General features: G+C 40.8%; 2 protein-coding genes across 2 annotated transcripts in view; both read right to left on the bottom strand.

Annotated features, from left to right (window-relative positions):
• The window catches only part of tubgcp6 (tubulin gamma complex component 6), a 34,480-nt gene extending 21,445 nt beyond the window's left edge, over positions 1-13,035 (bottom strand). The window contains exons 1-9 of the mRNA XM_061678000.1: positions 12,752-13,035; positions 9,558-10,364; positions 7,992-8,155; positions 6,095-6,308; positions 4,596-4,754; positions 3,421-3,542; positions 3,230-3,293; positions 3,030-3,139; positions 2,867-2,958 (exon numbers count right to left, since the gene is read on the bottom strand). Of these exons, the coding sequence (XP_061533984.1) occupies positions 2,867-2,958; positions 3,030-3,139; positions 3,230-3,293; positions 3,421-3,542; positions 4,596-4,754; positions 6,095-6,308; positions 7,992-8,155; positions 9,558-10,343 (1,711 nt within the window). The 5' untranslated portion in view covers positions 10,344-10,364; positions 12,752-13,035. The remainder of the gene's footprint in view (positions 1-2,866; positions 2,959-3,029; positions 3,140-3,229; positions 3,294-3,420; positions 3,543-4,595; positions 4,755-6,094; positions 6,309-7,991; positions 8,156-9,557; positions 10,365-12,751) is intronic.
• Positions 13,036-15,803: 2,768 nt separating this feature from the next.
• Positions 15,804-26,448, bottom strand: part of plxnb2b (plexin b2b) — a 219,094-nt gene continuing 208,449 nt past the window's right edge. The window contains 5 exon segments of the mRNA XM_061677999.1: positions 15,804-19,718; positions 21,799-21,873; positions 22,407-22,482; positions 22,556-22,620; positions 23,734-23,881. Coding sequence (XP_061533983.1) covers positions 19,614-19,718; positions 21,799-21,873; positions 22,407-22,482; positions 22,556-22,620; positions 23,734-23,881 — 469 coding nt within the window. The 3' untranslated portion in view covers positions 15,804-19,613.

Here is a 26,448-nt window from a genome sequence, read left to right as displayed (position 1 = left end):
TGAGCTTCAGGAGCATTTTACAGCCAAGAGTTTAGTCAATTGCTGATTGGCTCGCCCCCACACCCGACAACTTCCAAGGGAGTGGTGACATTTGGGCGCCCTCCAGACAAGCGGGAGCGAGGAGTGCACGGGGTTCAAGTGCGGAGAGTTGATGAGGTGGAGCCGACGAGCAAATTAACCTCTTAGCCAGACAAAGCAACCGCCGAGGCGTGACCTTGAACGGAGTGCTGCGTGACAAACTACACTGGGCCAGGCAACAGTGAGTAGCATGCATGCGGCGAGCTTTATGGATTACTGTTCAAAGACAATAATTGCAGTGAGCTGGAAATGTGACCTTTGTACCCTAACAAAAAACAAAGATGAATGTAATTCCTATACAATTAGGAGAAACAGTACTTCATATTAGGTAATGATCCGGCAAGCAAACAATCTTCAAATTTAAACGCTTTCACGAGATTTTGGAAAATTGACTTTTTATTGTTTGTGTACATACAGTGTATAGTTCAGTGAGTCTGGAGTGCCTGCCCACCCATCCAGTATGAAATCAAATAACCAAGTACATCTTTTGATAAAATTATTATTGTTATCTGCCTATTGCTGAAAATGTGTCTGTGAATGTGAAGAGTCGTTTTGCACTTCTGCCTTCACCTTTTTCATAACAGTGGTGACAGTGGTGGCTTCCCACAAGGTAAGCAGAGCTCATTGAGTTTTGTTAGAAAAACAGATTAACATTCATTTCTGATTAGCAGAACTGCTCAGTGAAGTTGTCGATGTGGTGGCGCTGCGAAAGATGAAGGGTATTTGTTTGAGCCAATTTGTCCATACGGCACATCCACACAGTATAGTGGAGAGCTGAAACGACTAATCGAGTAACTTGATTACAAACAATAGTGGAAGCGGAATCTCTGTCCGGAAGCGTCATCGTTGGATGCTCGTCAGAAGTAGAGTGCTTTTTCAAAAGGTTGCAAAATGTGTATGGGGAAGCTGCAATAGTCCACAGCACGGTCAAAAAGTGGGTGTCCAGGATCAAAGGCGAAGAACAACAGCCTGCTTTGAGTGACCGCCGTAACAGGCAAAGCAACTTGTGAGGTCATCAGTTCCTTTGGCTGGACAACAATAACCCATCCCCTATACTCGTCCGATCTGGCACAACAGATTATCACCTTTTTGTACCTTTCGTTTTAAAGGTCCAAAAAGGTGATAAATTAGAGGTCAGCACTTCTCCGATGACGAATAAGTTGAGCAAGATGTATAAAAAAAACTCGTACAGCCTACTGAATTTAACAAGGCTGGCAAACATACCTTTGTTCATTGATGGACAGTCGGTGTTGAGGAAAAAGGGAGATTATATTGAAAAGTAGCGATGAAATCCCCACCTTTTGGGCGTTATTTCTGTGTATATTGCCTTTCGAATGCAACAAATAAAGCTCGAGGAAAATTGGGTAATTGCTTTTTGACAGCCCCTCATATGTTTTCCTTAAAATACATTCGCAATCTGCTTCAGCACAGGGGAAAAAAAAAAAAAAAAAGAATTACTTTGACATTAAAAGATTTGGTACTATGCTACAAACACGTTAAAACACTCCTTTGTAAATTACAGGGAGAGAAGTGATGAATGGATATACTGTAAGTGCTATTTCTAGTATTCCACATCAACCAGATGAGCGAGAGCACAGCACATGTGGAAAAAGATGTACAACACTGTTGTGAGCAGAGATTACCAACAAAACACAGCTGTCTTAATTGACTCAAGCTTCTGCTTCCTGTTGATTATTGTCCAATAATTTAATGAAACCTTTATAGGCCCAAGGACAAATCCAGCAGGGCAATGGAACAAACAGAATGAAATAGTTGTTCTTCCGCAGGAGCATATCTCTTATAGGATTTTTCAGTTCGAGATGCAGCTTTTGAAAAGTGAAACCTGAAGAATAATGTGTGTATGTGTGTGTGTGTGTGTGTGCGTGCGTGTGCATGCCTGACCTTGAGTCTTTTGCTATTTAATATTTTGGTGATCAATTAGTCTACGGACAAAGTTTTAGAGGAATTGATTCATTGGATAATACGAAAGAGCAAAAGCAGCCATTTCACCTCCAAAAATGAACAACTAGTTGCATTTATTTGTGCAAAATCCACATAAAAAAGACTGCATACAACATGGCATATGACTTTGCGTATTAAAATAAATATACAGTGTTACTGACTTGGGCCTCTGGTGGGTCATCATGTTTGAACTATGGGACTAATTTATACACAGTGTACCCAATACCCCCCCCCCCCCCCCCCCCGTTTAAGCCGGACCCAAAAAAATAACGTGAAAAATTAAATGGTGAAAAAGAGTTTAACGATATATTTCCACAATTGAGTTCTACATAGTTCTCAGTCTTCAAACGTGTATTGTATTTATAAACTAATCTCTGAAGTCACTTTATAGGGTCTTTAAATTAAAAACAAAATAATAATAATCATGTCTCCTTTAAATTGTCAACAACTATTACAATAAAGGCGGCACGGTGGACAACTGGTTAGAGCGTCAGCCTCACAGTTCTGAGGTGCAGGGTTCAATCCCCGTCCCCACCTGTGTGGAGTTTGCATGTTCTCCCCGTGCCTGCGTGGGTTTTCTCCAGGCACTCCGGTTTCCTCCCACATCCCAAAAACATGCATTAATTGGAGACTCTAAATTGCCCGTAGGCATGACTGTGAGTGCGAATGGTTGTTTGTCCCTATGTGCCCTGCGATTGGCTGGCAACCAGTTCAGGGTGTACCCTGCCTCCTGCCCGATGACAGCTGGGATAGGCTCCAGCACTCCCGCGACCCTAGTGAGGAGAAGCTTCTCAGAAAATGGATGGATGGATATTACAATAAATACCTCTGAAGCCAAGGTACTCTTCATTGACTTGGATCATGAACTCGCCATAAACATCTCGAAACACGCCACTGTAAACCCAGTCGGACACGAACCTGAGAAAGGAGACAACACATGGTCCAGACGAGCATGTGGTGACATGTTGGCGACATCGGTGTGCCCTAACCTGGTGTACGGCTCACAGCTGCTCTTGAGGAGGGACAGCAGCACCGGGTAGTTCTCGTTGCTGCAGTTGTTCTGGGCTTCGTTGTACAGGTAAGAGAGCAGCTTCACACCCTGAAATCAACACCGAGCGGCTTTGAGCCTTCTGAAAAGCTCCACGAGGGCGAACATCATGCAGCGTGCTGCAGATGAAAAGCAACATACCACAGGGAAGGCGGCCCAGTCGCCACCCAGAGGCCCGTCCACACGGCACAGTTCTGACAGATACCTGAGATGAAAGCGAAGCGGCTCATTAACATCAAGGTCCTCTCTCCTTTCATATAATTACAAGGCGCCAGGAAAGGCTTTAAAATTATAAGGAGAACACAGTCATACCCCTAAAAAAAGTACTTCACCTGAGCTGTTGACCAACTTTGCGGAAGACGAAGCCAATGGTCAGCAGGCTGAGTCTGGGAGGGGTGCTGAGAACACACGCTCTGTAGTAATGCAAGTACTTCCTCAGACCCCCTGTGAACGCCTTTGAGACACAGATGAACACTGTTGAATGACATTTAATCTTCTTAACCAAGACATGGGGTCCTCAGGTTCCGACATACTTTTTTTCTTTTTTTTTTTAGGTTAATTGAGGTTAATAACGAACGGCACGTAATGAACTAGTCTGCGCAACAACACAAAAAGGCATGCTCTGGTAACAGCGTACTTAATGTTTTTAATTTTATTGTTTTATATTCATGTCCTACAAGTGTTTTTTTCTACAAATAGTTACTGTAAGTATGACTATATAACTGCGTTAGCATTCCAACTTGCACACAAATTCAGGTTACCTTGCCGCCACATTCGGCCTACTGTGCTATTGAATTTTAATGTTACTCATGATAGTGGTACTTGGACAGATAAGAATTTTTGTTCGGTGGTGTTATGAGTAAAAATGTTCAGAACCACTGCCGAAAAGAACACATTTTAAGTATGTTACAACTAGGGTTGGTTGAAAAATGTCAAAACGACACCAACAAAAAGAAATCAATAGGAATAGGAAACGCAGCTTGCATTAAATGCTTGTATTTGCATATTTGAATGGAGATGACTGAGAATGCGCATTTAAAAACATGTCTTTAATTCATGAATGGTACTTAATTGGCCTTTTTCAAGACGCTTAACGGTTCTATTTGTATTAATTTACCATGTCAGAACATATCTAATTAAAAAGCTTGTTTTTCCACAAATACATCTTCAATTAAATCTTACTCCAATAATCTTGTTGACAATTACATGAAGTGCCCTGTCTAAATCAGTGGAGTCTTATGCAAATTCGAGTTAATTTAAACATGAGAGGTGAGTAAACGCGCTCATGTGTGAGACGTTTTCATGAAAAATAAAAAATGGCCCTGCACTTGACTTAGCTGTCTTTATTTTTCAGTTTTTATTTCTACTGCAGCTCATCTAGGCAGCAAATTGGATAGGGCCAAAAAAGAAATGCTTCGCCAGCTGGTTTCTACCACAAAAATACACATAACCGTGTCAAGCTAGTACTGCATGCAAAAATCAGCTCATGGTGGTGACCCGAACATACCTGGAAGACCAGGCCCTTTTTTTCAGGGCTCTGCAGTGAGAAGCGACTGAGCCTCAGGTAGTAGGTGCCGTACTGGCCCAGTTCGCCCAAAAGACGAGAAACGCTTTCCGGAGAAGCTCCTGATACGCACACGCCGGGGCGGACGTCGAACTGGACACTCTTGGGAAGAAGAACCCACAAACAACGCGGAAGCCTGTTCAGACTAATAACATTTAATAAACTGTCTGTATAAAAGATATCACATTTCACAGAGAGGTTTATTAATATATGAGAGCTACTCATTGGTGTTTTGTTGTCCTTCCTATGGATTTTTTTATGAGACGTTGCTGGCCAGCACACTTCTGGGAGACACAATATTGTGCAAAGCAATTTTGTAGAACACAACAACTGCACGAGCTTGCCTGACAGTGTTGAGCTCAGCAGCCTACATGTTAATGTTCCAAAAGAAAAAGATGCTGTAAAAAGAAATAACTCTCATCTTCAAGAGGTATATAAAATCTTTATGGGTGAGCAACAAAAAAAAGCTCCATGGTGATTAAATTTTTCTGTAATGAGTTTAATTTTTAATGGAATATTTTACACGCTTGTGTTTTACGCTGTTCTTGGAGTAACTGTATACTACAACCATCAAGACCTGAAAATAAGGAAGAAAAAAAAAAGGGGGCAAACAAAATGGGATTTTCCAAAATAAATTGCTGATTCCAGAGTCCAGATGAATCTTGGTTTGACACAATTCATTTGGATGTTTACATTTTCATCTACACATTATGGATTATTACATTACCACCAAGGTAATCATCAAGAAATCCAAGCTTTCTATATCAAAAACAGCAAGCACAACCCAAACCAATCAGAAAAAAAAGAAATAAAAGTTTGCTATGTCAAAAAGAAATAAGTTGGTTCTTGACTACCTACTGTAAATCATCCAGTTATGACACTATATATGCATAGATCATATACTTTATATTCAACAAAACATCAGTTTAAAAAAAAGGAAGCTGAAATGAATGAATGGGGACTGGCACCGCCTTTTCATGGCAAATCCTCAAAATGATCAAACTTTGATGCCATATTTCACCCACATTAGCAAAAAACTTTGCAATTTAACGTTATCTCGGATGGTTGACTTCCTGTTCATTTTCAACATTGGTATTTCAGATTTTTTTTCCATACGTCCTGTTACGATAGACATGTCCACCCCACTTCATGTCAATCAGTTAAACTGGTGTCAGGGGACATTTTTTTCCCAAACTTTCTCTGGGCTCTGGTTATGGGCTCTGGACTCCAAAAATGTATAGCTTTTCACTAGGACACACAAACGTTCCAGATTAGTGAGTATTCGGACATGCTGAGGCCCCCCGAAAAGGGGATTAATTTGTTGGAAGAATAGTAACAAACAACAATTCCAAGAGGGCCCTACGCCTGATGATGAAGTTGATAAAAATTTAAGTGTACTGTCACATTTAGATGCTAACAGATGGGAAGCGAGTGGATTGTACCTGGTTGAGAGGGAAGGTGGTGGACGCCACACCAATCAGCACGTTCAGGAGGTCACCCACGAGCTGCCCCTGAGAGTCGACGGGCAGTGGGATGAGCGGGGAGGGCACACTGGCGCTAACCACCCTCATCTCGCCCTCCCAAAGGCGATAGAGCTGGTCGAAGCCCTCTCTGCCGCTCTCGCTCAAGTACAGAGACTCTCTCCTGCCGGGCGGCCTAGTGACAGGCACATTGGGTAAATTAATGAATCCTGTGCCATTTGTTTTTTGTTAAAAATTGAAACCATTTTCTCTGTGTTTCATGAATGTATGTTGAATTTGCCAGAGAATATTCATTTGTAATTATTTTGGAATTGTCACATCTGTTCTCATCTTTGAGAGCGGAAAATCTATCCAATGTCAGCAAAAAACAAGAATCGGATTCGACTGGATCTAAAATCTCAAATTTTACCACTCTTATATAAAGGAGTACATTCCACGATCCGCTTTAGCACTTCAGTCCAGCAGCGCCCGGACAGCATGCAGAGCCCACGTGATCACAACAACAGGTTGCTAAGGTGCTAACATTGTAGCAAGGAGTAAGAGTGAATGTTCCTTGCTTCGTAGTTTATTGACACATTAGTTGAAGTTCACTGTAAAACTGAACGTACATAACAAAATAATTACACCTATTGGATGTTCAAATATATCACAGTCTTTCTTTTTTTTGTTCACAAAGATCGCTAGCTCAAAACTAACACACAATGAATGAAAAACACCATTGATGAGCTAACGAAAATTGCACCACACTGCCCCGCAGAGGTCAAGACGTGCACAGCATTACTTCATGTAACCCATCCATCCATCCATTTTCTGAGCCGCTTCTCCTCACTCGGGTCGCGGGCGTGCTGGAGCCTATCCCAGCTGTCATCGGGCAGGAGGCAGGGTACACCCTGAACTGGTTGCCAGCCAATCGCAGGGAACATACAAACAAACAACCATCCGAACTCACATTCACATTCAGTCTCCAATTTATGCATGTTTTTGGAGGAAAGTGCCCGGAGAAAACCCACGCAGGCACGGGAAGAACATGCAAACTCCACGCAGGCGGGGCCCGGGTTTGAACCCGGGTCCTCAGAACTGTGAGGCTGAGGCTCTAACCAGTCGTCCACCGTGCCGCCTTCATGTAACCCGTTGGTTAATAATAAATGGGTGAGTTTTTTTTCTCATACCTACTGTTCCTGATTATTGTTCTGTGTTTGAGAAATATCTAGAGGATAATCAATTCTAAAAAGATTAGATAGTGACAGCACTAAAATAAAGTAGGTGTGTATGTTTGTCTCTCAAATACACATTAACTAATTTGATAATAGATGGTTAAAATCCCCAAAGTATAATTAATATTTGAGTTTTAAGACACATTCGTTTACAATATTTTTTATGCCCATTTGGGGAAGCTGATATTTTTTGTCATTCGGACCAAGTGTGTGAGTTGTTTTATGTAAGTAACACTGCAAACAAAATACTGCATAAAAATAAATGTTGCTGCCAATCAGTGACAAATCCCAGGACTGAACATTAAAAATGATCATATACTCCTTGAAATGTGTTTATGGGTTATTGTTTTTTTAGGTTTATGTAGACTTATTAAAACCTACTGGCTTTGAAAAGGTTACAGAACAATATATAATTAATATTTAATCAGTATACTGTACTTCAGGTTGAATTAGACTGACGAGGAGGAGAATGTAATAGTACAAAATATTTTTAAGGCAGATTCTGGGAAGCTGTCAATTGTGGTCACTACAGACGAATAATGGTTAATAATGTGGTGTGTCACAAATTGCCCTTAAATTATGAGTGTCAAAGTCATCCTTCTACCATGGTGTCAGGGACTACTGTAATAAGACATAAGCCTCACCAGCCAACGGACTCCCAGCAGCAGCGCACTCCGGGCTCGAACGTCTGCAGAGCCTCCCACACATCCATCTCTGGACCGGGGCTGGGCTCCGACTGAGAGTCCGGCGTCATGTTGGAGGCGGACTGGAAGCCTTCATCGTCAGACTGATCCAAACAAGGTGGAATCTACACCAAATGTGACAATGCATTTGACTCGGTATTTGATATTCGGGTTCTTATGTCCATGGGGTCTATTCCACTGAAGTAAAAAATAACTCCACAACAAGTACTCCTGGAGACAATCTACATGAAAAAATAAAAAATATGTAAACCGCGCAATTTCCTTCTCAAAATGACGCATGTTTTTCATTTAAGCAAAATTTGATGAATGAAAATCGATTGAGAAGATAAGAATTGGCATGTGAGTCTCACTTTTGTGTGCTATATGACTTGACATTTTGACGTAGAAAAACAATGCCTGTGCCGGATAAATGATACATGCGCGACATAACCATACAGCAATTTCACTGTTCACAATTTCAGAGAGTCACAACGCCTTGTTGAAAGAAAAATTGGCCAGCTGTCACATGTCAGCCTCGTTGTTATGTGAAAAGCGGTAAGTTGCACCAGTGAATGTCAATGTAATATTTATAAGTAGTCTGATGTACTTGCTAACATGTTTTATGACATGGTGTAGTAAATGTGTTTTTTTTTTTTAAATGGTTTTGATGTCAGTAATGTAAAAAAATACATACATTGCCAAGATAATGAACATAAATAATCGATAAAATAATACAAAATATACTTTTTGTGTTGATACAGAACAGTTTCTGAAGTGATTGGTGTCTCCCAAACAATGCCATACACCAAATATGGAGTCATTGCCTCAATGTAGTGGTGGGTTGGGGTTAAGCCTGCAGCTACTGAACCCATTTAGAATCAATTATTCTACCACTCATCCCATCGATTAATCAGACAAAAATGTATTTGGCATTAAAACATCAAAATGTGCAGGTAACGTGCGGTTCTTATTGTTGCCCGCGTGGGCTTGCCATCCTCAGTCAGCCTGGTGAGTGACGTGGGAGTCAGCGAATGAGAGTGTACAGCTGTTGTGAGCTCAGATTACAAACTCGAGCATGAATGTGCTTATTACATGTTTATTCTGTTACCGTTTTTAAAATAAAGCGATTGAAAGTGCACCGGCAGCTGTGTCTATACTTGACCACTTGTGGGGAGATTATAAAATGGGGACACTACAAAACTTTCCAACTAGCGGTGGTAGGCTATATTAAATTAGCTTACATCAATACCTTCTGTTGGCTATCGTAGACGTACTGTTGTGGTACATTAGCTAGTTTTGCTTTAGAGAAGACATCGCAATTTATCTTCTTTTTTTAAGTGTGAATTTATCAGAAACTTCTGATGTTTTTTTTTTTTTGCAATCTTTCATCCTGATTCGCCGCCATCGCGTCAACTTACTTCTACACGGAGTAATCCAATTATTCAAGTTATTTGATTTTTTTTTTTCAGCCCTCGTTGGGGTTCACTCAACTGCAGAGGAGAGAAAGCATAGAAACAAGACTCATACCCTGATGGGGAGCCCAGTTACATCTACGTTGCTGGGAACAGGGGGAAGGTCCAGTCTGATGTCCAGGTCTGTGGTACGAGTGTGCTGCAAGGCTCCAAACAAGGTCAGCCTGGTCTCCTTCTCAAATTTTTCCTCTATGTCCATTTTAGTCCTCAGAGCCAACAAGCCTGCGCGTGGCTGACCTTCCATCAAGCTCTGAGTTTCACACAAGCGCTCCAAGGACGCCCATTCCTCGCTGCACACGAGCGTCCAGGCATGGGCCTCCAGCCTCTGCAGCTCCTCGCTCTGGTAGGGCCAGGGTGCGGGCCTGCGCAGAACGGCCCTTTCCCGCCTCATGTAGTCCCGACTGAAGGAGGGCGGCGTCGGGGGCGAGGAGCCAGCCAGGTGCACCAGGAGCTCGAGGACAGAATCCACTTCGCTCAAGCCAGATGAGGCCCCGTCCGGAAGCTTCTCTAGCAGCTCCTCCAGCCTCTCTGCCTCCCCCCGACAGCCTGCCACCCTCAGGTCAAAACATATCATCAGGACTCTGTTCCTCGGAGGCGGGCTCGCCGTGGACACCGACGTGGCGGGTGCTTTGGCGCTGTCCTGGAAAAGCTTGGCCAGCAGAGCGCCGTAGGCTCGCTTCTTCAGAGCTCTCCGGAAGCCTTCTCTTGAGACGCCTCCCAGGGCCCGACGCTTCCACGACACCCCAGCCAGGCTGCTGTCACACAGGGTGGTCAGCAGCTCTGGGACGCTGGAGCTTGTGTTGCAGCCGGACTTGATGGGACGTTTAGGGCTCGTGTACATGGTGGCACTACCTTCCCCAGCCTGGATGACAGGAAAGATGATGACACACTGTTTCAGTTGTTAAACTCTTTGTGTAAAATGGCTTGTGAATCGGCACTATATATAGCAACTAACATTTACCGTAATTTGTCGCGTATAATGCGCACCCATGTATAATACCCCAAAGTTGATCTCAAAATTCTGGAAAACCGTTCTACCTATGTATAATGCATTTTTACAATGCATGATTTTCCTTGTACCCATATAATCAAAACATGAAATATTATCTGTATTTTGTTAGTTTTAAACAAAATATATTCTTCAGCACTTTATTTGAACACGTAATACTTTTTAAAATATACTTGCTCTTATTTTGAAATTCACAGCCCTACTTTTATTTATTAAATTAGAAAACACACAGTTGTGCTCATGTTTGATTACCCAAACAGAATTTGGAAGATGTGTACAATTCTTTAAAGAAAACATGAATGAACAGGTGAAAAAAACATTTAATGGTATTTTATTGGGATGCAAATTAAACGGTCAAGCATTTCAGAAAAGCATTATCATTAAACAAAACATAACCATTAAGATATGAATGGTGGTCATCATTCATATTTAAAAAAAAATTAAAAAAAATAATAATAATTCACAAATTCTGCCAGGGTATGTAAACTTATGAGCACAACTGTACATATATGCAGTCATACGTACTGTTGGATATATTGTAGAAGTTATCATTTATTTGCTTAGCTTGCATTAGTATTATGGACAATTTTTAGAAAGAAAGATGTCTCGCATTCAAGATGACGACTTAGCAGGAATCATCTGAGAGAAGGACGTGGCCGGGACGTGGCAGGTGTTGGTGCCATGTTTTCACCTTGAAACCCTCCCCTTAGTGTGTTGTGTCTTATAAACTTAGAAACCTCCCTATTTTCAAATAAATGCAGGAGCGACGGGAGAGATTGTTTAGAGCGTGTTGAGAGGCTGTAATCTGAACAATCTCCCATCCGCCCTCCTCATGAGAAAAAGAAACCAGCGTCTTCATTCCTTTTGTGTCTATTTTTTATAATGTTGGGCAAGATAAATCCAACACATACCCATGTCGTATTGGAATGAAAGTGTAGGCTACACCTTTCTCATAACCTCTAGGTGCCGGTGGCATTTTGGAGTGAAAGTGTACAGCTTTTTCATAACCACTAGATGGTTTTATCTAGTGGTTTTTTTCCCCATTTGCCCCTATACCCATGTATAATGCGCACTATTGACTTTTGACAATTTTGGGGGGGGGGGGGGGGGGGGAAATGCACATAATACATGAGAAATTACGGTACTTGCCTTGTCTATTGTCTTGTCTTTTTAACACCAGTTGCACAAGAAAAGGAAGGACCACAGTATGAGGACTTTTAAAACAAAATATTCACCGACAGTGTGCGCAAGTGGTTCAAATTAGGCTTGTGAAGTAGGGTTTGCAATGCATATGCAGTGCATTCGGAAAGTATTCACAGCACTTCAGTTTTTCCACATGTTCATATGTTACAGCCTTATTCCAAAATGGAATACAGTAATTCATTTTCCATAGGAGACAGAGAGAAGAGTCTTCTTCCCTATTGTTTCTGTCTACAGTACATGTGTGAAGTGGAGCACCATTGGTGTAGCGTATGCCTCAGAATTCTACACACAACACCCCATAATGACAATTTGCAAAAAGGTTTGGTGATTTTTTTTCCACTTTGAGTTATTAAAAAACAAAAAGACAAAGTCTATATACAGTAAGTATAGAGCCTTTACTCAATACAACACTATTCCTTTTTGAAGCAAGCTCCATCAGTGAATGGCTCCAGAGCTGTTCCACTGGATTCCAGCCACTCCTTTGGCATATTGGCTGTATGCTTTGGATCATTGTCCTGCTGAAAGATGAACCGTCCCCCCAGTCTGTGGTCAAGAGCACTCTGCAGCAGGTTTTCAGCTTCATCCAGGATGTCTCTGTTGTTGTCATTGTGACTTGCCCCATCAAGGGTCGCCACAAAATCCACCCCCTTTCCCCCCCCCCAATACCAATACACTACCAGTCCATCCAGTGCGTCTCTATACACAGGTGCATTCATATTTCCCTCAATCCTGCTCAGTCTCTCAGTTCCTGCCACTGAAAAACATCCCTAAATGATGCTGCCCCCACCATCGAGCGTCACTGTAGGGAACCTTTCTTGGAGTTTTCATTATGGGGTGTGGTGTATAGAGTTTTGAAGAATAAATGAATTTAATACATTTGCAATAAGGCTGCCTTCAACCTAACTTGCATGCGATGCTGTACACTACGAGCTAGCTGTAGCTACCGTTAGCTAAACTCGCCGATATCACAACATTAGGTTAGAAACAGATATGCATGCTGTCTGAGTGAGGAAGACACTTTGTTATAATTTGATTACCGTCACGATGTGGACTGTTATCGGCTCATTCAGCAGGGAACGTCCCGCTGGTTCTCCACATCGATATTGCCTCCAGCATGCTAACACATGCTAACAGTCGTTATAGCATCGCTCGTCAATTCATCAGGCGCTATCCTGCTGTTGAGTTCACGACGTCCCATACCGGGAGCAGTCCTCTTTATCAGCGCCCAAACTGTCTTTTATTACTTGGCTTTATTGTTGTTGAGTATTAAAAGCACATTCAATGCGTGTGCTTTCATGTATAGGTTACTGGCTAGCCTGTCATTCAGTTCCAGCTAGCAATGTCTCCAGGAAGGGGAGAAAAAAATCCTTAAAGGTGATTGGACAACAAAAAGAATTGCTGGCGGTGATTTGTTGAGTCTTTCAATAGTCCGCGTTGATTGGTCAACTGGGTCAGTCGTACACCCCGCTTTGTAATGATGCGTTCAGGTGAAGACACAAAAATAGGACAGTTCCAAACCCAGTTGAAATACAGGATTGTTTAAAAACGAATTATTACTTTGTACGCATATAACTTTGGTTTATTAAAAACGAACAAAAAAAAGTTTCTTCAGGTCATTATTGAATGAGATTAAAAGATTAGTTGTTTAAATGTACATGTATAACTTTAATGCCAAAATGATTTGTACAATTTGTAGTGAACAGGTTCCATTTTATTGTTCATAATTACTATAATTAGATTATTATTTAAACAATATTTGTTAAATGTACAGTAAATTTACCTTTTTGTATTTTAAAATTTGTAGTTCTATAATTTACAATAAATCAAATTGATTTTAAAAAAATGTGAAGTGGGCCATACGTGGCCTTTTGGCAACATATGTTTGTTCCATTAAGAATCACAATGTAACTATTTAATATACTACACACAAATAAGTTTATTCCAACATAAATCATTGTAAAACATTACACACATTCAAAATATTATTATTTTCATTTTGGACTTGCAACATAAAAACTGAGTCCATTATATGCAATCAATGAAAGAGAGACTCCTGTAGCTGATTGGGGGGGGGGGGTGAATCATGAAAGAAAATAGATCTAATTTGATTAAAATGCAAGAATCTGAGAATCCATTTACTATATATATTATTCATCACAAGATCGAGTTTCCTCGCTTTTTCCCTGAAGGTATCTCCAAATCAGAGAAATGTCTAATTAGCTTTTGAAGCAGGTGTAGGTGAAAGGCTGCCAGCTGGTAAACAAGCGTCCTGTGCAGAAGAAAAGGCTGGATGTTGAGAGAGAAGCATCGCAGGCAGGAAGTCGTTTGTAATTGTCCTGATTTGCACTGTAAAACCTTTGAATTTAGGACCGAAAGTAACTGGAATTATGTTTCTAGGTTGCCGTTTGAGGGCAGTGTCCAGGTCACCGCGTTTTCAGTGGGGGACTTAATTCACCTCTTAATACCACCGCAATGATAGAAAGCATCGATACAATACAAAAAACTAATATAACAGCAACTGTGCCATGTAGCCTAAATCAAGTGGAGCAGTTCAGAATAAATATTGATCCACTAACAAGACCAAAACATTAAAACATCAATAAAATACACCATACTCTCCTGAGATGCATTGATGTGTGCAGATCGGTACAGACGTGTTTGGCTTGGCGAAGTTGGTCGTAACTAGATTTGCTCGCAACAACCCGTCAGAGGAATTCTTCACCTTTTAAGTGTGCGTTGAAGCATCAGCGAGGCTCAGCAGCCGCTCGTGCTTGTTAGGCAGTCAGTACGAGGCCATTTTGCCCCCCCCGTCATCTTTCTTTATTCCCACTTCATGCTAAACTGTCAGTGCCTAATTAATGTTTTCGCAAGCCATTCTTCAACCTTCGCCGCAGACGACAGGGATGCCGGGTGGTTATTTATATTCTCAACTCATTTTGCGAAGCTTTTTTTTTTTTTTTTTTTTTTTTAATTAGAGTACTTCATGCACTTTATGAAGACTGACGATATTGTTAGAGGTAGCTGTGCTCGAAATATGAGAATACAATTGGGAGGGCGATAAACATGTCAAGTTCAAGCACTTGGCCTTCTAAAATGGAACCTTGGAAGCAGGGATAGTCTATGTAATCAAAGTAACTTTAGGCTACACAAGAAAGTTCCTTTTTTTTTTAGGGGGTGGGGTGGGCGGTTGTTAATCGGCGGCTTCACAGCAAGCCGCAGTTAGAGAAAAATTCCCCTCAAAGAGACTTCACACTGCTTATTTGCCACTCCCAGTTCACGTTTACTGTCAAATTAAACATCAAACAAAGAGAATTACACCTTGCGTATTTAAAACAACCACATAGCGTTGCCTTAGGAAAGTCCACTTAGCTTTATGCTAACAATGCAAAACAGCAGACGAGCTAACGAATAGCATCGGCTAACGAATAGCATCGGCGTTGCGGTGTCATAAAACCTTTACCGATGGATAACAAAAGTAACACGTAGACAGACAATATATTATTTAACCACTGTGAAAACCGACTAATGTTCCTGCAGCTTCCGGAGTTGTGAACGTCCCCTGCGGCGACATGCATATCCATGTCAAGGCATTTAACTCATTCACTGCCACCCCTCCCCCGTTAACATGGATATTTGACTTCTAAAGCCGTCAATGGCAGTGTATGTGTTTTAATGGCATTCCTATTAAAGATGATTTGAAATACAAGTGTTTTGATTTACGTGAACAGAACAAATTAAACTTATATCTCAAGGCACCACTGTATATATGATACAGGGTTCTGCTCCATACCATCAAGTGACTCTTTTTAGCAGAATCAAATTATTCTCAAGTTAATTTATTATAACTGCACGGTCAGGTTGTGCGCGCTGGCTTCCACGTGAAGGCGAGGTGCTGGAATGAGCTGTATAAATACCAGTTAACTTCAAAAAGAAATTGGCTGTGTAGCAAATATGAGCCGGCAGCCCAACGTGATTGTAAATCATGCAATATGCATGGGTGGAGAGACTTCCAATTGAAGCCAATCACTATTGGAAATGTGAAAAGAAACAAGGCGATATGAAGGGCATATTGGCCTCGAAGTTTATTCACACAGGAGCACATGATGAAATCTGGTTGTAAGAGTTCCATCCACACACATGCGCGCACACTCACACACAGGCATATGCCGCATTGGTTAAATTAAATTAACACAAGCAGATCAGGTACAAAACCCAAAGCAGCTTAGATTGCTGCATTTCTTCTACAATAAGAACCCATTCAATTTGACAAAAAAAGAATGACTCAACACAACAGCTTTTTTTTTTCTTTTCTTATTTTCTTCCAGGACTCAATGCATAGGAGTATACAGTCAGAATACAGTATTTCAACATGTTTTACAAAGATTGATACAGTATAGGAAACAAGAAATCATAAAAATAATAACTGCACAGCAGTAAGAAAGGTCATTTGTCGAGTATAAGTCATTTATCGCACACACTGTGTAATAGCTAATAAACACCACTGGAACAATTTTTGCGCTCTACTCAGAAGTCTACAGAAGAACACCTGCCCCCTGCACCCCGTTTGTTTTAATTCACTTTGGAATGTTTATCATTTGAATGGGAAAATCCAAATTTGCCTTTTTTTGGGCCTACAAAGCTCACACCACAGACATCCAAAAGAAACACACACATCAACACGGCAACTGTCCAAGAAATCACTATGAAATGAATCCAGCCTATTGGCAGTAGGGGTGGGATACGATATCAACACCAGCATCAAATGACGATACCGTTGGTGCCCGATATCAACTCGATATCAGCCTCCATGTACTGTCAACAATACCAATCTACCAGAGGTAGGATTATGGTCTTCTTCCAATATAGCAGTGATTCTCAAAGTGTGGTAGTACGAAAATATACTATTTAACTTTTGAGTTCAAAACATTCGCATTCAATCTTTAAGAAATGGTTGTTACCTAAGTTACCATTTTTATAAAATTTTTACGTGCAGTAAATTTTTAATTGAATCATTAATTACAGATTGTTTTTCTTAATTTTCCTATATTTAAGCCCAGTGTTAATGTTCAAACTGAATAATGTTACAGTGGCTTACAATAATATTAAATATAGTTTTTGGGAGTAAAAGCTCCGTTTCAATTTTGATGTCCACTTAGGCCAAAGACACTACTGCTGCATGTTGGTCATGATGGAGGTGGTACTTAAAAAATCTAAAACATTTGAGAAACCCTGCAATATAGCAATTATTGCTGCATCGTGACGCTATCAGTAAAATACCGTGATTCCCACCCCTAATTGGCACGCAAACACACACGCACACACAAACTGCTGCAGCAGGGTATCCATAGCATTTTTAGCATTTTAATCAGCACACACAATACCACAAGTCCAAATACATTGCTGTGTCTATAGCACTATCGTCATCATAGGTTACCGAGAGAATAATTTAGAAACATTATATGTATCATCCTATTCAATAAGGCACATTTTTGGTCAAAGAAAGGCTCTGAAAGAAGCATCTGCATCGACTCTGCCAGTGAGAGGAGTCAACAGAGACGCGGGCCCTGTCCCCAGGCTGAAGCCATTAGATTGAGTGGAGGGGGAGGGGGGCGGGGCATGTGCTGTTGGTCCGGATGTCAGGGAGTGCGGAGACAGCAAGGCAGGACAGGTAGGCTTGAGGTCCGTGCACACCCTCGCAAAGGCAGGGTTGAACATTCTAGGGGGTCTCAGCTACACACAACCACGGTCAGTTTCAACACAACCCTAGACTATGATGAAGTACACGCACAACTGTGGTCAGGTGCACACATGACCAAGCTAAAGTACGCACATATCCATTGTCAGATATACGTAACGATGGGGAGGTACGCACACAACCAAGGTCATGTACAGACATAACTATGTAAGGTATAGACACAACCATGCTGAAGTGTATACACAACCACGGTCAGGTACGCGCATTCATTGCCAGGTATACACACAGCCAATGTCAAGTGCACACACAATATTCAGGTACACACACACAACTATGGAAAGGTGCACCACAACCATGGTGAGGTACACACGAACCCATGGTAAGGCATACACACCTTTGGAAGGTACATACACAACCGTGGTGAGGTACACATGCACACACACACAAACACGAAACCATGGCCAGTCAACCATGCTGTGTGCCCACACACATGATGAGGTACATACACAAACAGGGAGGTGCGCACTGACACAATCATAAACAGCCGCATTCACAACAGTGGTCAGGTGCACGCATGATAATGGTCAGGTACAACGCACAACCATAATGCAAACGCAACGGTTGTCAGGTACTTAATGACATCATCACCAGCCTACAATTTCCAGATGAAGACTCGCCCCACCCTGGTTTCACGCAAGAATCCAAAAAGTACAATGAATATATACAAGCCATTTTGTTCAATATGTACCGCTTAAGTAGCAACTGCATACCTGGCAGATTATTGACAGCAATCAGCAGAGGGCTATTACATAGCTTCAAGAGGCAGGATGCTTGATGAATATTTGGACGACAGATTTACATCAAAAAAGAATGGCACAGGAACATCTTAATACTAATCAATAACAAATATATTTACTACGATTCTATTCCTGAACTGCTACCTTAGGCGGATATGAATAGTGAGCCCGTTTTCACCAGAATTCGGTATGAATATGCATGTATTGGTGGATAGATATCGGTGACCTTTTCAAGTTAAAAAAAAAAAAAAAACAATCATGTTTTTGGTTATTACGTTGTCACACAAGAGCATATTGACAAAATAATTACAGATCCGGGAAGCCTTTACCAAGACCTTTAATTTGAAGCGTGACATGATGTGGTTTGTTGCAATTAGAGGTTTGACCTTATAACTAGTGAATAACGTTTTTTGTATACTATCCTACTAAATTCTGGTGATGTTGGTAAGCTGATGAGACTTGATGGTAGTTCATTGCAGGGCTGATGAGAATGAAAATGTCAAGATATAGCAGCAAAACTTTGAAAAATATTATAAGGAGAAGGGGGGTGGGGAAAGAAATGTTCTTCTGTGCTTTGTTTTTGAAGTGGAATGTACCATGGCACTCAACACTAAAGGGAGACAGACTGTGCTCTAAGTGGCTTCCACAAAGCACACACGGCTTAAAAAATAATCGACAATAAAAATATATATACTGTTAAGCCGTCATTCATATGAGCCTGTACATTGTCCTTGTGTGAGGACCCTTTGGTCTCAGTCAAAGTGGGGACGCAGGCTCCTGTCAATGTGGGAGTGTGTGTGGTGGTGGGGGGCATTGACAGAAAGCGGGCGCCTCTTGGCCCTCCCGCCCGACTTTAGGCATCCCGTGTGCACACATCCCCAAACGCTCTCCCACACGTGCTTACGTTAAAATCACCCGCTCTCCAACCACGTTGAATCATAAAAACACTATCCGCAACACCAGGTGATCCATTTAAAAAGATACGTTTTTTTTGTTTCCTTATAAAGCTTTTTTTTTCCGGCGATAAAGACAGATTGAAAAAAAATAGATCCTACAATTCTCAAAAGGAAAAGAAATTGAACATCATGATTATCTCCTGCCACAGGGGCTTACTTCTTTCTCTCAATCTCACAACGCTTCCCGCGATGCGTGCTTGAGGTTTGGCAAGTGAGCTTTAAGGCGTACCTTTTTTTTTTTTGACACCGTAACATCATCGACTCGCTCTGCTCTCCGTACGCATTTCAATGATACGCGGCACGGGAGAACATTATTATTATTATTATTAGAATATTGTCCCAGGGCAATAACGCACGCTACTCCCGTCTCGCCGTGATTTATCAAGCACAAAACAAGAAGAAATAAGCCCCTGCAGTCACTGGCAGGATCCCACCCGTCTTGGTCTCCATGTTAGAGATCAGTCACTTTGTTTTCCAGGGCGGCGGCTATCTGCTGGAGCCGCATGGTCAGCTGCTTACTCTGCGCAGCCGGGTCTTCGTCCAAGGATGAAATGATCTGGGAGGAGAAGGAGAGAAGGCGGGTTAGGGAGGTGGGAAACGTTGGAGGAATTAGGAGAACACCAAGGTGGAGAAGGAGTGAGTGGCGTGGCCGCATGCGGCTGAAGTGAAAGCGCAGTGTGCGGGGTTCTGCAGCTAGTTTTGCTGAACGCCGACGAAATGTCACAGATGGGCCAATCAAAAATGCCATGTCGTATCACATGAGCGTGAATAACAAATTTACAATATTATTTAACTATATTTATAATTCCATACGTACCTGTAGCTAAAAACTGTGGAGAGTGTCATCAAAAATGCGCAAGTGCAGTGATTTAATGGGGCTATCATTTCCAACAGCCTCTCAAACATCCACACACTCTCCTTTCTTTTTGCACAAGTCCTCCCTTTGTATTATTACAATATAGTGACAGCAGTCAGGGAAATGTGCATCTTATAATAGCTGCGTGTCTTCTCAGTTGCAAGGAGTCGCTTCGTTTATTTTTTTTTCGCTTTGTGTTGCGTGCTAAAATTTCATGAAAGTTAGCTTCAGTCACGCAGTCATCTTCAAAACATAAAAACACAATGGCTGCAACTAATGATAATTTTTATAATTGATTAATCTGTGGCGGCATGGTGGACGACTAGTTAGAGCGTTAGCCTCACAGTTCTGATGACCAGGGTTCAATCCCCTGTCCCGCCTGGGTGGAGTTTGCATGTTCTCCCCGTGCCTGCGTGGGTTTTCTCCGGGCACTCCGGTTTCCTCCCACATCCCAAAAACATGCATGAATTGGAGACTCTAAATTGCCCGTAGGTGTGAATGTGAGTGCGAATGGTTGTTTGTTTGTATGTGCCCTGCGATTGGCTGGCAACTAGTTCAGGGTGTACCCCGCCTCCTGCCCGATGATAGCTGGGATAGGCTCCAGCACGCCCGCGACCTTAGTGAGGAGAAGCGGCTCACAAAATGGATGGATGGATGATTAATCAGTCGATTACTTTTTGGATTACTCAATGAATGCTCAACGGATAATTCAATTTCCATTGCTTTATTAAAAAACGGGACATTATAACAAATTTATGGTGCACAAACATAAATTGATAATGATTTAGTTACTGGTTTGGTCCGTAAGATCAGAATATAGGCAAACGTTTTGATCACTGTTTACCCAAGTATAAGCAGATGTTCGCAAATGTTTCATTTTGCTAAACACACAGATAAGCAGCCTGATTTCTTGGAGGACTACAGAAATCTGAGAATGCTTACAACTGAGAGGATGAAATTCTGAGGATTTGGACAAGTTTAAGTTAAACAATGTCTCTAAAGGATTAATTGATTATCAAAATAGTAGTCGATTAAGGTGAGAATCGATTAATTGCCGATTATTCCATTAATTGTTGCACATCTAAAAACATTTAGGTTGGTGTTTTTTCTGGAAAAACAAAACAGATTAATGGCACCATTCATTTAAATAGGCAAAGATTATTTAAAATACATGTCTGTTGTGTTATGAGCGTGTTCACGCAACAAATTAAACTAGTAAGTCAATGTACCACTGTACATGATTTATGTAAGTGCTCTTCTCACTAGTTATTCATGACAACTGCCACCCTGCACTATGGAAATAAAAAAAATTAAAAATAAATAAATAACTTCGAATAACTCAAAGTATTTCCCCTCCTGAATCTCCGATTTCCTTCCAACTTTGTGTGCTCTGTCCTCTGACCGACCAAATGCCGCACGTTCCTGACAGGGCGCGGGGGTTGCGACGGCCCGCTCACAACTTTCATTTAAATTTTAATCCTATTTAAATTTTAATCCTATTTCTTCATTAGCTTTTGTTGAATCCTCCTTTTTTTGTGACCTTAAGTGGCAACACACAATGGACACGATAAAGCGTGAGAAAAATAAATAAATAAAAAATTACATTCCCATGAGCAATTTTCCAACTCACAACCTAGAGAAATGATTCACATTAAAATTGCATGCAATCACTCTTCAGGCATATCAAGCAAGAGGAGAGGAGGGGGGGAGGGGGAGAAAAGCAATAACAAAAGCGGGCAGTGGTGCGTTCACTGGAATAGACCGCCTTTGGGCCTCTTACCCCATTGTAGTACTTGCTGGCGTACCGATACAGCTGATGGAGAGCTACTTGTGTGTTCAGCTTGTCCGTGTGTGACTGCCAGGAAAACGACAACAGCAAAAAAAGAAGTAAAATAACAGTAACAATTAAAAGGCTTTACCCTGAGGAAAGAGATTTGGTAACTTAAACTTCAGTTAAAATGGACACTGGATGCCTCGCTAGGATTCCGATTTTGAAAACTTAATTTAGCCAGTAAAATTTTGCTTTAAAAATATTTGAATAATACATTATAAATAATACAAAATAAATAGAATACTGTATATTTTGATATGTAATAAATTAATAATAATATACATAATGGATAATATCTACTGAGTATATATATATATATATATATATATATATATATATATATTACCCACAGCATCATTCGTGCAATTAAAATAAAATAAAAAAAGTATAAGTATATTGAATTATTTAAAAGAATTGAATTTAAAAAAAAAAGTCTTGCAAAGGACTGACTTGAACTTGAAACAAACCTTGGTTTAAGACACGTGCGCATCTTTCACTACTATTAGCAGTGTAAGCACAGGAAAAATGGCAGCCGAGTGTGTGAGTGTGCGTCTTACCCGTGAGACCTCAGCCAGATGTGTGTTCATGTCCTGGTCACTGACGGGGACCATCTGTCTGATGCCCTTGTAGTAACTGACGCACACAAACACACAGTTCAGAAGGTAACCGACACGACAACAGACAGTAAAATGCTGACGGCGCTTACTCATCCACCATCTTCTTGTAGGTCGAGATCTCCTTTGCATAGAGAAGTTTGTTACTCGGGGAGTCCTGCAGACGCAAACAATGAACATCATTAATTAATACCTGTTCCGTGACCACACTCATAATTGAAAACACTCGCATCTCAAATCATCTTTTCCCACTGAAATGAATTGAAATGACATTAGTCCATTCCAGCCACCCAGAAAACACCCCCCAAAATTGTTGTTACGTTTTTTTTTTTTAAATAAAAAAAATATACAGCATTGTATGTTATTAAAAAAAAACATTGTAATAACATAATTAAACAGAAAGTAAAGCGTTAAACAGTTAGTGCATCATGATTTCGTGCTTCAATGCCCATTGACATTATATTGCCCTGGTCTGTACACCTTGGCCACCAGGGGGAAGTATAATACCTATGTAATAAAGACACGAAGACGATGGTTTCTTCTAACGTCAATAAGATGCCATAATATTTTTCGCAGTGGATAAAGAATATGTCTGTGAGTATTGTTAAGGTAGACAGTGATGTCATGTTAAGTATGTGTAGATGTCATTCTGATGTGACTCATTGTAATTTCTTTAACAATTTTTATTTACATTTTTATTTCCTAATCATAGCTTAGATTACTACAATTTACTGCTTCATAAAAAAGATGTTCAATTCATATTTACAAACAATATAATGGAGGTTAGCATGTTGGTGTGGCCCTCGACAACCGTTTCTCACATGGCCCCTTCGAAAAAAATGATTGGCCACCCTTGCTCTACATGTAATGCCTCACTGTTTGTGTTCAAATAGCCATTACTTAAAGGTTATAACTACACCGAAATCTATGCTGTTTTTTTTTTGGATGGTGTGTTAGCATTAAGCTAGTGGACTTTCGTAAGTTTTATGGTTTGGTAAAATACACAATGTTTAATTTTGCTGCTTGTTGGGAAATTCATTGCAGTCCACAAACATTGTTTTTGCTCTCTCTCGCTCTCTCTCAATATATTTTGTGTTTAAATGTGTGTGTATTGTTTTAAAAGTGTTTTTGAAGACCCTACAACAATTTCAAGTAAAAAAACAAAAAACCAAAAAAAAACAAAAACAAAAAATTATTTCGATAGGTATTTCTCTATAGCAGATTTTCACTTATGTTGGAATGGGGTTTACTGTGTAGCGTTTGCGCTCACCCGACTGAGCTTGTGCTCTGTCTTTGTGCAGGCGTCCATGAAGGTCTGGGCGATGACGGAGAGCGAGGCATCCACCACTTCAGACACGTGGACATCGAAGATGAAGTGGGGGTTCTTCAGGATGTTCACCCAGAAGCGCAGAGGCAGACTGCAGGAAAAAAAGAGGAAAGGCTGCTTATCATTTTTATTTAAAGAGGACATATTCAGGAAAACTGAACTTTTAATGGCTTGTATACAAATACTGTAGTTGAATCTCTGTCCACCCATGAGGTGTGAAATTAAACAACCAAGCAAATCTCATGTTATCTACCTATTTCTGAGTCTGTTTTTCCGCCAGGCTGGGTGAAGATCCAGAGCCACTTTCAACCGACTGTGGGACTACACTGTTCGAATCACTAACATGCAGAGGCACTATTGTATTGAAGCATCCTCATCCACCACAGGTGCGACACCCCTGCTATCAAACTCAGTACGTCAAGGCACTCGTATCTCAAAGCACCACGGTATTTTCTACTTTCTAAATGTGAATTAAAACACCGCCAGTCCAGTTAATAATGGCTGTATGATGCCAACAGCTTGACTCAAAACTATACTTTATATGATTTCCTATGGCGGTAGCATGGTGAGAAAGTGGTTAGCGCATGTGCCTCACAGTTAACAGGTTCAAATCTAGGCTCTGGCCTTCCTATGGGTAGTTTGCATGTTCTTGTCGTGCTTGAGTGGGTTTTCTAGGTAATTGTCTTTAGATGTGAATGTGAACGGCGGTTTGTCTATACAGTATGTGGACTGCGATTGGCTGGCGACTAGACCAGGGTGTGCCCCCCACCTCTCACTCAAAGTCAGCTGGGATAGGCTGCAGCACACCCGCAACCCGACTGAAGATTAACTGGATAAAAAAATGGATGGATAAATGAAAAAAGTTGAGCAATTTGGAAAGCCAGGGCATTATGGCACATTGAAACAGAATCAATGGTATTTCCTTTAAGTCAACCCTTAACAATGAATAATTCATAGGAATGTTTTAGCACTCTCACATCCTCTACAATCAAAAAGACAAACACAACTGCTCCAAAAGGCAAAAGAAAGGGATCTAAGCTGAGCAACAGCCAGCGATGCTTGTCGGGGCCTCGCAAAACTCTGACCTTTAAAAGTCCTACACAAACTTTTAACACTACAGACGGCACTGTGCGCAACGCACGAGTACGCCAACTGATTTCCCCTCTGAACAGAAAAACACCAGTGTTTTTTTCTTCTTTTTTTTTCTTTTCCAAAATAAGGATGTATACATTAAAAAAAAAATAAAAAAAATAAATAAATAAAAACATTCTCCCTGATCTAAGCACGGGGCCGCCCAAGCGAGACATGAAAGGCGCACAGTGTAAAATAAACCACATAGCGGGTAGGCAAAAAAACCTCAGGAGGGTGTACAACAAGAGCATAAAAATAACACTGTTGCAACAATCCCACAATTAAATTAGCTTGGGACACAATTACCCTGTTTGTTTGTTGTTCTGCCTCGTACACACATTCATATTTAATACGTGGCCCTGCGTTGATTTGATAAACATGACGGCTGGATGCCGAGTGTGCGGCGCCGAATAATTAAATCGCTCATCGCCTGTCCTTGTGCCAGTGCACTCTCTCTCATTCTGTCTTTTTGTCTCTCTCTCTCTCTCTCTCTCTCTCTCTCTCTCTCTCTCTCTCTCTCTCTCTCTCTCTCTCTCACCCTTGCGTCAATCACAGACCGACATGCAACACGTTGTCTGGGGCGCCCCAGCCTTCGCCAGCGTGACACTAATTTATGCGCTTAAATGACAGACGGGAGCAGCGGGATAGCAAATGCAAAAATGCACTGAGGCAAATTTGTGCATCTGTATGCATCTCTGTCTTGGATAATCAACTTTTGTTTTCTTGGGAGAGTTACTCGCTGTAACTCAAGACACAGATGTGAATTAGACACCTCAGCGTGTGTTGCAGTGTTTCTGAATTTGACGCAAATGTTCAAAGTTTGAAGACTTTCCACAGGAATCGATGGAGAAAATGACTGCAGGTTAGCCAAGAAAAAGGGATCTCAATATGTAGTTGAATAAAACATTTTCCTCATGGATCCAGAAGGACATAACAGATGCGGGAAGACAGCTTTGTGAAAGGGAAGAGGGGAAAGATGGAATTATAACCATCCTGTTGTGTCAAAAACAAAAAAGTAGTTCAAGAAAAAAGTCATAATTTTACATGAATAAAGCTGTAAAGTTATAAGAATCAATTTGTAATTTTACAAGAAAAAAAGTTGTAATTGTATGAGAATAAAGTGGCAAGAAAAAAAATGGAATACAAGGAAAATAAATTCCTAATTTTAGAACAAACAAAAGTTGAAATATCCTAGGAATAAAGTCGTAAAGTTACAAGACTAAAGTTGGAATATTATGTGGAAAAAGTCAGAATATTACATGTTAAAAAGTTGTAACACGAAAGGAAAAAAAAAATAATTCAAGAAAAGTCATAATACTATGAAAATAAAGTTGATAAGTTACAAGAATAATGTTCCAATGTCATGAGAACATTGAGAACTCAAGAATAAATTCCTATTGTTACAAGAATAATGATGCAATGCAATGAGAAAAAAATTGTGTTATGGGACTAGAGATGCATTTTTCTGCGAAAAAGTTATGTTACAGAAATAAATGTTAAAAGAAAGAAAAGTCGTATCACAAGAAT

Source organism: Phycodurus eques, chromosome 5 (genome assembly GCF_024500275.1).
Source record: "Phycodurus eques isolate BA_2022a chromosome 5, UOR_Pequ_1.1, whole genome shotgun sequence".
Taxonomy (NCBI): Eukaryota; Metazoa; Chordata; class Actinopteri; order Syngnathiformes; family Syngnathidae; genus Phycodurus; species Phycodurus eques.
The sequence above is the reverse complement of the archived record's forward strand: the minus strand, read 5'-3'. Positions and strand labels throughout refer to the sequence as shown.